Source organism: Chlorocebus sabaeus, chromosome 8 (assembly GCF_047675955.1).
Source record: "Chlorocebus sabaeus isolate Y175 chromosome 8, mChlSab1.0.hap1, whole genome shotgun sequence".
In the NCBI taxonomy this organism is placed as follows: domain Eukaryota; kingdom Metazoa; phylum Chordata; class Mammalia; order Primates; family Cercopithecidae; genus Chlorocebus; species Chlorocebus sabaeus.
Genome location: NC_132911.1, coordinates 121572877 through 121587102, shown reverse-complemented (window position 1 = coordinate 121587102; position 14226 = coordinate 121572877). Strand labels below are relative to the sequence as shown.

At 41.0% G+C, this 14226-nt stretch overlaps 1 protein-coding gene across 1 annotated transcript in view; it reads left to right on the top strand.

Annotated features, from left to right (window-relative positions):
- EXT1 (exostosin glycosyltransferase 1) overlaps positions 1–14226 on the top strand; it is a 322401-nt gene that overhangs the window by 295255 nt on the left and 12920 nt on the right. Inside the window, exons 5-8 of the mRNA XM_008001418.3 lie at positions 2989–3121; positions 5806–5924; positions 7065–7160; positions 12676–12765. Of these exons, the coding sequence (XP_007999609.1) occupies positions 2989–3121; positions 5806–5924; positions 7065–7160; positions 12676–12765 (438 nt within the window). The remainder of the gene's footprint in view (positions 1–2988; positions 3122–5805; positions 5925–7064; positions 7161–12675; positions 12766–14226) is intronic.

Sequence of the window (14226 nt, the reverse complement as noted above, 5' to 3'; positions counted from 1 at the left end):
ATTATTTGGAAAACAGAGGATACATAAAAAGAAAAATAAGGAGCCTGCCATTCTTCCCTTTGAATTCACATCAATTAGAAATATTGTCCTTATCGAGGGGGCCATGTGGGACCATAACAGAAAAATCTTGTATTATGTGTTTGTGTATGTGTGTGTGTGTATTGATTTTGTTTATAGCCAAAGAAGCATCCAACCTCTAAATCTGATGTCTTCTTCCACAACAATAAAGAGTAAGCAGTAAGTGCCATGAAAAGATTCTGGGAGCTCTCCAGGGTAGTGATAGGAAGAATTGCAGAGGGAAAAAATGATCTTTCTGTATGGTGAAATGAAATCCATATTTCTTTATGCTTTTAGAAGGCAAGTTGATATAAACCTTTTAGAAAGACACTTGGCAATACTTATGAGTAGCCTTAAAAGTACTTATACCCTTTGACAAGGTCCTACAGAATCAATTCTGGTCTGGAGCGGTGGCTCACACCTGTATTCCCAACACTTTGCAAGGCCGGGGAGAAAGGATTGCTTGAGCTCAGGAGTTTGAGACCAGCCTGAGCAACATAGTGAGACCCCATCTCTACAAAAAATAAAAATAAAAAAATTAGCTGGGTGTGGTGACCCTCCCCTATGGTCCCAACTACTCAGGAGGCTGAGGTGGGAGTATCCTTTAAGCCCAGAAGTTTGAGGCTGCGGAGTGCCATGACCACACCACTGTACTCCAGCCTGGGTAACTGTATGAGACCCTGTCTCAAAAAAAAAATTAAAAAAAAGAAGAATCAGTCTTAAATGTGGAAAATTTTATTCATAAATATGTTCATTGCTTTGCATGGAAAAAATGCTGAACTGATCATTAAGAATAATGAATCATGAATACTATAAATATGGAAACATATCTGTAATATATAATATCTATACTATTGCCACTATGTAATAAATGGAAAAACCAATGCCTAGAAAACAAACACAGGAGTGAGTTTCTTCTTAAAGGCAAAAATGAAGTCTTAAGTATAACAACTTAGGCAGCTATTCTTAAATTCTGAGACATTGTTATAATTAATGTGGTATTTTATTGCTTTATTGCAGATGAGGAAAATAATACACAAAGGTGGCAAATTGCTTGACCCAGGTTAAATTCAACATTTGCTACTGCTTTCATACCTGTCCTATATCTTTCTGTCAAGATCCATTGGAAGACAGTATAAAATGTTTGTTATTTCAGAAGAGTGCTATATCTTATTATCATATCCTTGAATTTCAAAAGATAGCAATGTTGTGATACTAAACCAAAGTCTATGACAGTGACAAGCATAACATCCAAAGACCTGATGTGAATGATGACCCATTTTATGACAGCTCTGAGTTCCATGCCATTTGTCTGTAGGTTCAATTTATGATACTGTCTATTGTCAATTTATTTTCTATCTTGATATCCAAACTTATTTAAGTGACCACATCCTAAGAGGTACATAAATTTGAAAAGAAAAAAAAAAAAAGGAGGATCTAAAGAGAAACTAGAAAAAGGAAATAAATAGACAGTACATTTGGAAAGTACAAATAATAAAAAACAGGAATAAATGTTGTACAAAGTGAAATTGCTAACCATGTAAAATAATCCTTCACAACCATGACAATTTTCTCATAATTAATGCCAAGACAACAGCATTTTAACACATCCCTGTTACACAAAAAGTAAAAATAAATATTTTCACTAGGTTCCTAAAATCTCTACCAAATTAGAAACCTCTATCCAGCCATATAAAATTAGCAATTTTGATCTGGCTGAAAGATAAGATGCAGAAGTCATTTAACTAAGATATTTGAGTTCTTTTGAATTTCCTCCTTGCTTCCTTCCTTCTCTGTCATTAGGAAAATAAACATAAGATTTGCAAAGATGAATGTAGCCCACTTAATTACTTATCTAGTCACCATGTGGAATTAGATGAGGGTGTTAATAACCTTAGCAAATAATAAAACTCCATTTAAAATAGTCTGTACTTAAAATCATGTTGCATTAAATGGAGACCTGGAAAATGGTGATTTGGGTCTTAAATCTCAAGACTTATGGCAGGATTTTTTTCTTTTCTTTTAAATGTAAAAAAAAATTGCTGAAAACATAAAATTCTGTACCAAGTTAATTATTTGCCAAATCATATTCTAATGAGTGGATGGTATAATTATAAGAGTTTGAAAGTCACAGAGAGAAAGCTATAAAATGGACTAATCACATTCAACTGACAAATGATTCGGGATGGGAGGATGTTTGACTCTAAATGTAGAATTTAATGATCTGCAAGGTCCCAAAGTCCAAAGAAACTAATGAACTAGCTTGGCTATTATTAGTCTTCATATGCCATGGTTCTTGTCCTATTATGTAGGATGTTTTAAGCAATTGTTAACTCACTACTTTTCGAGATGAAATATAGAAAAACTTCAGTAACCAGTACCCAAAGTCCTACAATTGACTTTGAAAGGAAAATGAAATATGACAAGCAAACACATCTACCTTTTGAATTAAAGGATCAGCTGAAAACCTCAATAGCTTCTGGAATGTGTCATGTCTTGAATATGCTTTCCGTTCAGTGTCTACGAGTATATGTTGACCTCTCTGTTCTCTGAGAACAGGTCTTGATAGGGGCCTGGAACATATCTTAGTTCTTAGAAGTTTAACCATCAGGGAAAGACTAACTGCTCCACACAGTCTATTTTGGAATGAGCATGGACTCATTATTATACAAAGACAGGGTAGAATTTATGGTTTAACTGAAGTTTAATTAGGAAATTTGATTGGCTATAATTCATATCTTTCTGTTACTCTTTTTCATTGCTCCATGACTCTCTCCGTCTCGCAGACGTTTTTATCTGGAGAATTAGAGTGGGAGGGAGGGTAGAGTCGCCACTCTGACTGCCGCCATCTTTCAAATGTGGATTGGGCATCATTCCTTCCACATAGCATCAGGATCTCATCCTCACTGTGTGCTATGTTTTGTTTTCTAGATTATTCAGGACAGAATATTCAAGCACATATCACGTAACAGTTTAATATGGAACAAACATCCTGGAGGATTGTTCGTACTACCACAGTATTCATCTTATCTGGGAGATTTTCCTTACTACTATGCTAATTTAGGTAAGTGAATTTCCTCCAGGGAGTTGCCCTTGTTTACCCTGAAGATGTCATACAGAACTAAGGGCCTTTGTTCTTCTATTCTAATGGGGTCCATCTAACACCCTGCACTGAAGATTGCTTTTTCTAGAGTCTTGTTATAAGTGACATATCAAGTTAAAAAACAGAACAGAGCATTGCAAAATGGAAAAAAAGAAAAACTTCTTATCTGTGCAGCTCTACTTCATATTTAGTAATTTCTTTTTGAGAAATAGGCTCCCCAAATTATGGATCATTTTGAACATGGCAATGGGTTAGCTATCATTTTACGCCTCATCATATATAAAATGGAGTTAGGAGAGCTCTCTCCTGTTTTTTTTTTTTTTTTTTTTTTTTCACAATCCCAACATCTCTATTCCGTACCAAAGAAAAACTGAATAAGAGGAAAGGAGAAATAACTAAGAATATATGACAAGCACAAATTTATTAATTTTTCCAAGGTTTTTTATGCTCCTTTTATGTGCTATGCTAATGTATTGCTGGATACTAGAAATAAAAAGTCAAATAAGATACAATCTCTGCTTTCAAGCAGTTTTCAGTCTAATCACAGTAGGAAAAGGGAATGGCAGAGGGATAAATCTCTACCACCGGCTACTGTTATTGCCTTAGACATTTATGTATTTGGAGCCCCAGTTGCTCTCATGTTAGAAACATCATGAACATTTCCCCGCAGTTACAGTTCTAAACTTGAGAAAGCCTAGGACAGGAAAGCATCTTCCAAGCTGATACAGCAAAAAGACAAGATTTTCCACTCAATGCCATTGTTCTCCATAACACCCTCACCCTTCTAAGTTGTACATGTTTAGCTTGAAACTGATGAGATGAAACCTAAAGAAATTCCTGGCCTGAAGCATCAACCAGTGACAAAGAACCTTTTAATCCAAACCAAACCTGTTATGGGAACCATCTCTAATTCAGTGTATGGTTGACATTTGGGTAACGTAATTAGAATTTAGAAATGGTCAGATTAAGACACCGGTTGACAAAAATTTCTGTATATTTATTGTACAGTATTTAGATCTTCATTTGGAGTTATCACATTAGAGGTGTGTAAATGATGCTTCTTAAATTATTGCAGGAAAATTTAAAGGCAATGACTTGTCATTCCTGTTTAAAAGGCAGCCCCTCAATCACGCTTGTTCTTCTTGCTTGGCAAAACTTCGAATGTGTATCTAGATATTGGGAAGATTAACTTCTTTTTAACATACAATTAAAGTGCTACTGGATGATATAATTTTCTCTACAAAACCTTTGTATAATCCTCTAATACACATAGAGTCTGATTCTAGCCTTTATCCCATCAGTATCAAAGCGTAACTTGAATGTCCCTGCACTGTGTTGCTCACAGTTAAGCCACTAAAGTGCCAAATTAGTGGGTCTAAGTTTAGTTTTAAAAGGCTCTTAACCTGTCCCTAATTTCTTAGTGAGTTCTTATGGGAAAACTCCTTGGGAGGAAGCCATCTCACTTCTGTGTCTTTGGTGACAGTGGTTATTTTGCATATCTATGATCCTTTTTAACCTAGGACTTCAGAGCTCGCAATTGGCAAAAGTCTGCATCACATACTTTTTTCTCAGCTATGTCACTGCTACACAAAGAAGAGATTCTGGGAATATGGAGGCTTCTTCTCCAAAATAACAACAATGTTAGTGAGGGTGATGATAATGATAGCTGCGGACATATATTGAGTACTTGTTATTTTCTAAGTCCTATTCTAAGTGCTTTGTATGCATTAACTTGTTTTTTTGTTTTGTTTTTTCTAAGACAGAGTCTTGCTATGTTGCCCAGGCTGGAGTGCAGTGGCACAATCTTGGCTCACTGCAACCTCTGCCTTCAGAGTTCAAGCAATTCTCCTGCTTCAGCCTCCGGAGTAACTGGGACTACAGGCACACGCCATCGTGCCCAGCTAATTTTTGTATTTTTAGTAGAGACGGGATTTCACCATGTTGGCCAGGCTGGTCTTGAACTGCTGGCCTCAAGTGATCCACCCGCCTCGGCCTCCCAAAGTGCTGGGATCACAAATGTGAGCCACCGCACCCGGACAAACTTACTGAATTTTCGAGATAACCCCATACGTTTGGCACTATTATCAGGTCTGTTTCCCAGCTGTAGAAACTCAGAGGGTTAAGTATTCTTTCCAAGTTCCCACCACCAGTAAGTGGTAGATCTGGGATTCAGACCTAGACAGTCAGGCCCTGGATGCTGTTCCTTTCACCTTTTTTCCCACTAGCTAGTTGTTTGAAGTACTATTAGTCAGGTAGAACCCTTTCATTACATAATTAAAAATCAGACACCTGCAAACACTGTGGGAGAGACAACACATGAAGGGTGGTGAATGGTGTGTGTATTTAGACACTGGGTACCTAAAAAGCCAAAGGAACATCACAGAAACATCACCAAGAGGGACAAAGGATATTAAAGCAAGAACCTAGAAGTGGACGTTGATCTGGAATTTATTGAGCTCTCTAGACTCAGGCAGTAGCTAACCAGCAACTTCTCATCTTGTTTCTGTCCTGTTAGGACATAAGAAGCAAAGGAGAAATCATCCAGGAGGGAACATTTGCTTCAGCGTGAGGCAGTGGAGCAAGGAGGATTTTCTAAGTCTTGTTTTCCAGCGCTTCATTAGGCTCTGCTCTCCTTTTTATTTCAGGTTTAAAGCCCCCCTCCAAATTCACTGCAGTCATCCATGCGGTGACCCCGCTGGTCTCTCAGTCCCAGCCAGTGTTGAAGCTTCTTGTGGCTGCAGCCAAGTCCCAGTACTGTGCCCAGGTGAGTGGGAAGTTGGCAGAGCAGCCCCTGCCTGCTCCAGCTCCAGACCAGGGATTCCTCCTTCCTTACCTGTTCTCCCCCAGGCTCCCTGGGCTCCCTAGGACTCCTCTAACATCATACCCTCTTACTCCCTTTCATTCATCCTGCCTCATTGCACCCTTTTCATCCACTTAGAAATTCTTGGAAGTGAAATCTGGCACAGGGAAGGGGTGGAGACCTTAGCACGGGTATAGGGTTAAAAAGTATATATACAGACACCAACACGTTCTCTAGAGAAGATATAAGCACATAATTTTGTTTTTAAATGTCAAAATGACAAAGTAACATCCAAAAAGCCTCTGGGAGGACCCAGACAACTAAGCTTCACTAGAAGAAGCAGACTTGTTGGTGTCATGAAGCGTCAACTTTTCTTTTCATAGCAACCATGACTAATTATAAAATTGGGAGCAGACGATTATGTCTATGGTAACAATATTTTCCAAATCAGTGTTGCGCTGATACTTGAACAGTGGTTTTTCTGATTTGTGAATTAGTTTATACAAGAAGGTTTACAAACAAGGAAAGAATTCAATAAGGAAGTATGCATTTTTGAACTAAATGCCTTTATTGGAAATTATAAAGTCACATAAAATCAGCAACCATTCTAGAGCATGCAAAACATGAGCTCATCTTAGTTCTAGCTTGAATTTTTTTATTTCTCCCACATTGCCTGGTGTAGTGCAAGTTCAGAGCAGATGTTCAGATGCTCAGTATACATTTTTATTTAATTTGATCAGAGTTGTTATCTCACACACCATCATAAGATATCAGAATTTAGGAAACCACTTTATTAAGCTCCAGCCACCCTGAAATTCTTTTTCCCGCAGCTTTTCCCTATTCGCAGACACAGTTGGTTTTGTTTGTTTGTCTCTTTGTTTGTTTGTTTACTCTTTCTGTCCTCTCTCCAGTTGTTGGGGTGATAATGTTCTGAGGTTGTGTGGGAATGGACTCACTTTAATACTCAGTTTTGATGTCTGCCGTTCTGTCTTGCTGAGATCTCCAGCTCCTCTTTCTCTTTCTGACTCTGAGAAGAGGCTTTGGGCTGGAGGCCTACATAAATACATCCTACCCCAGCCATCTAATGAGCCCCATCCCTTTCAGATCATAGTTCTATGGAATTGTGACAAGCCCCTACCAGCCAAACACCGCTGGCCTGCCACTGCTGTGCCTGTCATCGTCATTGAAGGAGAGAGCAAGGTAAGACTTGAAGGGGAACCTATGTGTGGAACCACTGTGGAGCCTTCGTTTCTCCATGGGGCACTTTGAGTCTTGGCCCTAGATGTCTTCTCCCTGTTCCTGGATTATTTTTTCTAAAACTGTACTTTTCTCAGAATGTGCTCAGCTTTGACCGCAATAGGCTTTCAAATGAGGGAAACCTGGGTCTTCCTACCAACTCTTCTGTAGCTTTGTGACCTTGTGTGTATACTTAACCTCTATGAGCCTCAGTTTCCTCATCTACAAAAAGGAAACAATAATATATACCTTGCAGGGTTGCTGTTAGGATTAAGTAAAGTCAGGAACTGGCAGTAGTTATCTTTCTATAAATGACAAGGATGAAGATAAAGCTGATGGTGGTGGTGATGCATGAGGTTTGCCTGGCTGATTAATCTGAATGAGCTATGTCTATCAGAATAGTGGCTCTTTCTCCCATTCCCTTTAAAAAGGACATTTTCACCTTAGTTTTGTTTGGCATCTGCCTGTAAAGATTCTCACAAGTGCTGCATAGCTGGCCTTTCTTCTGTTCTCCAGTTCACTTTGCCTAGAGCTGAACTATCTTTGTGATCATCTCCCGGCCCTTTAAGGTCTCCATTTGCTAGTGCTTCCAAGTAACACTTGAGGCCATGTATAATCTGGCCCTAGCCAGCCTTCCAATCTTTTCTCTCATTGCTTTCCCTACAGACCCTGTCCCCTACCACATTGGATCATTTCTAATTAGCTGAATTGTGCTGTGTCTCTTCCTACCTCTAATTTTGACTTTGCCATTTGTAAGTCTTGACCACCCCTCCTTAACTCATCATCTCTGCTTGTCAACATTCCCATATATTCTTTAAGCCCCTGTTTGCATGCTACCTCCTCCTTGAAATTTCTTCTACTAAAGAGCACCCAGCTCTTTTTTCTCTAGCTTTTGCTTGTTGCTTTCTTATAGATCTTACCCATTGTGAAGGAAATAGTCACTACTAAATGAAATTGAAATTGGTGAAGCAGTGCCATCTAAAACACTTTCCTTATCAGTCCCCAAGGGGTCAGGTCATAAGAGAGTGGCTCACACCTTTGCGCCAGAATGACAAAATTAAGTTTATTAGGCTGCACCATTTGATATCATCATCGACTCACCAAAAGTGGCAATTTCATATGGTTTGACATAATGCAATTGTAACTGTCACATGGACAAGATGATCAGTGCATTATCCATTCGTTTCCCATTTATTAGTGCCTACTGTGTGCTGAGCACTGTGTAACAGGCGTGGAACACAGTGGGGAATGTGACAAATGTAGCCATGGCCCTCATAAGACTGGAGTCAAGCAAGCTGTTTATTAAAGAGCTGCTTGGTAAGCATTTATGAGAGAAGGTGGATGTTGGAATAATCACGTGCCTCTCTCGCGAATCCATCTCACCATAAGCATGGTTTCATGCAACCCCTTATATCCATCCCCTCATAGAATAACCCATCATAGGAATGGCAGTGTTCCAATTCCAATGCCTGAAGCCATGAACAGTGCTCAGAGGCAGGCAGTTAAGGTTGAACTTGGGGATTCTTTGTTTGGTATGCTTCCATGGGTCAAGGAGACCAGCTCTGCTTCTGGTGGATAATGTCTCTCTTTGGATATGTCAGGATATTCAGACACAATCCAGTCTGTCTGGGAGCCATTCTGATTTCCTTAGGTAGTATAGCATTTTCGTGCTCTGACTCACTGATTGATTTTATATTTTCGTTCTCAGTGAAAAGAAACTCCCCGTTTATTTATAAAATGGTGGTGATAATAATAGTACCTTTCTCGTGGGCTTTATCAGATGTCTCTTACAAGATGCCTCAGATCCTCCCCGCTGCATCTATATTCAGGCTCCTGGCATTTGTTCAGTCCTTGCCTCCACCTTGGGCACTGAATCTAGTGGGCTGGGTGCTTCCTATGTCTTTTCCCTGACTCTCAGTGCCCTGGGATTGCACCTCAGAGTAAAGCTTTTGCACTTAAATCTTGCTTCAGGCTCCGTATTTTAGGAAACCTGGGCTATGACATGGACCCATTTTGAGGATTAAATGAGATCATTGCATATCAGATGCTTAGTCCTATGCCTATTATACATGCACCAAGGGTTCAATAAATGTTAGCTCCTCTTCTGGGAGACATCTTAACATTAGGATTTGTATTATGGGCTCTAAAGTCAAACTTACTTTTGTGTGACTTAAAGTAAGTTCTTAATCCTCTGTGTCTCCATGCCCCCTTTCAATAAATGGAAAGAGTCATAATATGTAACTAATAAGGTCGCCAAAAGGATCAGATTATATCAGACTACATAAATAAATGTACTGAAAAGTGTGGGTACACTGTGGATGCTCAATAAATCTTAACTATTATTGTGTTTTATATAATTACTTGTGTATATTTCTTATGTGCCCCCCCACACCCCCCGCCACACACACACACACACACACACCCTGCAAGACAGTAAACTTCTTGAGTCTTGATCATTTCCTAGGCATGTTATCTATCTATTTATTTATTTATTTATTTTTTGAGGCAGAGTTTCGCTCTTGTTGCCCAGGCTGGAGTGCAATGGCGTGATCTCAGCTTACTGCAACCTCCACCTCCCGGGTTCAAATGATTCTCCTGCCTCAGCCTCCTGAGTAGCTGGAACTACAGGCATGCGCCACCACACCTGGCTAATTTTGTGTTTTTAGTAGAGATGGGGTTAGTCAGGCTGGTCTCAAACTCCCAACCTCAGGTGATCCGCCCACCTCGACCTCCCAAAGTGCTGGGGTTACAGGTGTGAGCCACTGCCCAAGGCCAGCATGTTTGTTTGTTTTAAAAGAGTTGGGCTTTCACATGGTAGCTAAATCTTTCTTAAATGAACTAACAAGGAAAACTCAGTTCACTCGGGATTGACTTTGTAAGTACATTGGTTTCTCTCATGCTAATCCATTTAAGAAGGTCGCTGAGGCAACGTATTTGAAAAAAAAAGCCTCTCATTTCTGCAGGAGAATTCGAAAGTGGATGGCTTTGGGGCTTTTTACCTCTGTTGATGAGACAGGCTCAGAAAAAAAGGAAACAGATCCCTTTAAGACCTATGGTTGGGCAGATGATGAGGAAGAAGCCCTACATCTTCCTCATTCTCCATTTTAAAATCTCTGTCTCCATGAATTTAAAATTAATATGTTTGCTGCTTTGGCTGCAAAATTCTGTTTTGAATTTATAGGCCTTGTCTTTGCAGTTTTCCCCTGTAGGCTTAACAAGGGAAAGGTCAGGGCAGTGCTAAGCTGGCAGCTAATGGTTTCTGCGTTAGTCGGTGGACATGTAAAGAGTATCAGGAGGATTGCTTCAGGCTGAGAATTCTGAGCACTGTGTCTATGGGGTTGCTGATCACTTTGTGTTTTATTTTAAAAGCCTGAGAAAACAACAGCAGCAAAATAACCTGACCAAGTTGACAGATGTGTAGGAGCAACCTCTGAAGCCGTGTACGCTACAGATATGTCCCTTGAGCTCTCAGAAATGACTTAGAGTGGGCACTGTCCATCCATTGAAGTCCTAGGTGCGCTGGTAGCTTTGCAGGCAAATAAACCGAGTTTGAGATGAGGCCTGCAGTGGAGCTGGCCCCTAGGAGTATTCAGATTTGGGGAGACTGCAGCTTTGGCAGCTGGCTAGCTACTGCCCTTTTCCTCTTTCCCTTTGTCTCTAGTGTTAAGTTGCTTCTTTCCCTGGCCTTTGTCTCTTCATAGTTGATGGTAGGTGTGAATTCAGAGAGGATGTCATCATTATTACTATAACTTCTGGAAGAAGGTGGTGAGCACGTGATTGGCATATGTGTTCCTAAATTCACTTGTGAGGTCCTTTCCAGGACCAGTGGCCAAGGTGCTCTATAGAGTCACACCATCTGGGGGAAAATCCTGGGTTTGTTTTGGGCAAGATACTTAACCTGTGTATCTCAGTTTCCCTCCCTGTAAAATGGTGTTCTTATAAAGATGAAACCCAGTGATATATATGAACCAGTGACATATCCTGGCACATAGTAAATGTTCAAAAAATGTTATTCTTATGGTATCAGCATTCTTACGGTTAGTTCTTCTATGGTACATTCAACACAAAGGTTAAGTTATGACTATCACAGGGTAACCTCTCCACCCTCAATTTTTTCAGCTGATGCCATAATCTCCAAAGCCCCCACTACACACACACACACCACTGTGTGTGCACACGTAGTCACATGCTCACCACCTTCTTCCAGAAGTTATAGTAATGATGATGACATCCTCTCTGAATTCACACCCGCCATCAACTTTGAAGGGACAAAGGCCAGGGAAAGAAGCAACTTAACACTGGAGACAAAGGGAAGCTTTCCTTATTCTAGAACTGCCCAAACTTTATGCATACACCACCTTCACAATTTTTCTAAATCCATGGATCATATGTGCTATTATTTAATATTTTTCTTCTTTTTTTTTTTTTTTTGTGACAGAGTCTTGCTCTGTCACCCAGGCTGGAGTGCTGTGGTGCAATCTCAGCTCACTGTAACCTCTGCCTCCCAGGTTCAAGTGATTCTTCTGCCTCAGCCTCCAGAGTAGCTGAGACCACAGGCATGCACCACCATGCCCGGCTAATTTTTGTATTTTTAGTAGAGTCAGGGTTTCACCATGTTGGTCAGGCTGGTCTTGAACTCCTGGACTCGAGTGATCCACCCACCTCAGCCTCCCAAAATGCTGGGATTATAGTCATGAGCCACCACGCCTGGCCTAATATATTTCTTTAAATCAGTATACTTTTCATTTTAATGAAGTTATTTGTAACTTTAATATTACCTTTGATTGCTGTAGCTGCTCATATATGTGTATATATTTTTTCTATTCTGTGCTAATATATATTTTAATTTGTAAATGTTTGTAATTTGTAAAAGCAGCACCTTCTACCATGATCTGCTCTCCCCGTGGTTTGTGTCCACACTCGGAATCACCTCTCCATCCATTCACTCTGTCGGTCGGGAAGAGTGGGTGTCAGCATGCGGGTTCTCTCCTCAATGCCTCTACATCTGCCGAGTCTTGTCTTTAATGCTTCATTACTATCTATACCTGGTGAATTCTTTCTGCCCATCAGGGTCCTGCTTAAATGTCACTTCTTCTATGAGGCCTTCATCTGCTCTTCCAGACAGCTAGTTGCTCCATCCTGTGGTCTCCTGGCATTTTTTTGTATCAAGCAAGGGCTGGTCATCTGCTTCTTGTTCTCCTCTACAGACCATGAACTCTTCAAAGACAGGGAATATATCTTTATTATCTTTGTACCCTCTTTGACCAGCAAGATGCCTGGTACACAGTAGGTGCCCAATAATTGTTGAATAAATAAATCTGCATTGATGGGAAATGAGATTCCTTCCGTGTTGAGGGGTGACATGGTAGTAGCACATTCTTTATGCAGGTGAGGATGGGAGAATTGTCCTGAAAACAAGACTCTGAAGTTACCTCTTTCCCTCATTCCCTCCCCACTGCCTACTTCTACTTCCTCCCAGGTTATGAGCAGCCGTTTTCTACCCTACGACAACATCATCACAGACGCCGTGCTCAGCCTTGATGAGGACACCGTGCTTTCAACAACAGAGGTAAGAACCCATGCCTAAGGAGCGGCAGGTGGGCTGTTCAGACGGTCACCTTATGTTGCACAATGCTAGTGCTTCTCTTAGCCGTGCCTTGGCAGAACTAGAAAACATTTTTCAAAACTTCCTACAGCAGTGGTTTTAATCAGCCCGATTCCTTTTAGCACCTTGCCACCACCTGGCACTCTGAGGAGGGCATCTCCCCTTCATTGTCTCTGCTAATTGGCTCCTCATTTGCATAACTGGGCCTCACCTCTCCTTCCAGGCCTGCCCTCCTTTTTTGTTTTTAAACAGCACAGTTGTGCGCAGAACCAAGGGGAAGGGGGAGGGGGCCTGTTCTGCATTATGTTGAAGCCATGCTGTCCAGAGGAGACAATCCCATTCCTCTCCACGTGTCCTGTTGTCTCAGTTGGGAGACTCTATTTGGGGCTCTAAAGGCAGCTTTTCTGTCTTGGTTTAAAGAGCTCATTTTCTTTCACCTATACAAAAGCAAACGGTTTCACTTTAAGGCCGTGATGGAGATTCCTATTTCAGATGTTCAGGTATTTGTGCCAAAAATAAGATTGCCTAAAGAATGCGTGTGGAGGAGAGAGAGAGGAGGAAAGATAGATATGGTAGAAAACCAATTTTTACAACTCGAATGAGTATTGATCTCTGAAACCTTCCTTTAAACCATGCAGGGGACAAAAGACAGCTATATAAAAATGGAGTATATGAAAAATACATTATTAATGGCAACTACTAAAAAGCATGGAGACGCAACTACTTACGCCTTTCCCCTCCCTTTCTTTTTTCCTTTTTGTTCACAATCATTTTCCTTTTAATGTAAACATCAGTGTAACCTGCGCTTTCCTGGACACCAGTCTAGTTCTAATGGCCTGCTGCCCATAGAGCCAGGACTTAGTGTTGGCCTAGGCAGGTGGACTCAGTGTCTCCTTCTTGAAATTCCACAGATAAGGCCGGGCACAGCGGCTCACGCCGGTAATCCCAGCACTTTGGGAGGCTGAGGCGGGTGGATCACAAGGTCAGGAGTTCGAGACCAGCCTGGCCAATATGGTGAAACCCCATCTCTATTAAAAATACAAAAATTAGCTGGACGTGGTCCAGACACCTGTAGTCCCACCAACTCAGGAAGCTGAGGCAGGAGAATCGCTTGAACCCAAGAGGCGGAGCTTGCAGTGAGCCGAGATCGCACCATTGCACTCCATCCAGCCTGGGCAACAGAGCGAGACTTCGTCTCAAACAAACAAACAAACAAATTCCACAGATGCTTTCGAGGTGCCATCAGATGGCGTTGCATAGATGTCATGTCAAAGGGCAACCTAAATAATCCCAGGACAAAATGTCCTGGGCCTCACCTTGTTAAAATGCTTTCTATGCAGCCAAAGCTCTATAAGTACTTGTTGAATGAGTGGTTGGGCAGGGTGGGGGATGCGTGCTTTGGGGATTCAAGGTGGGCACACTGCC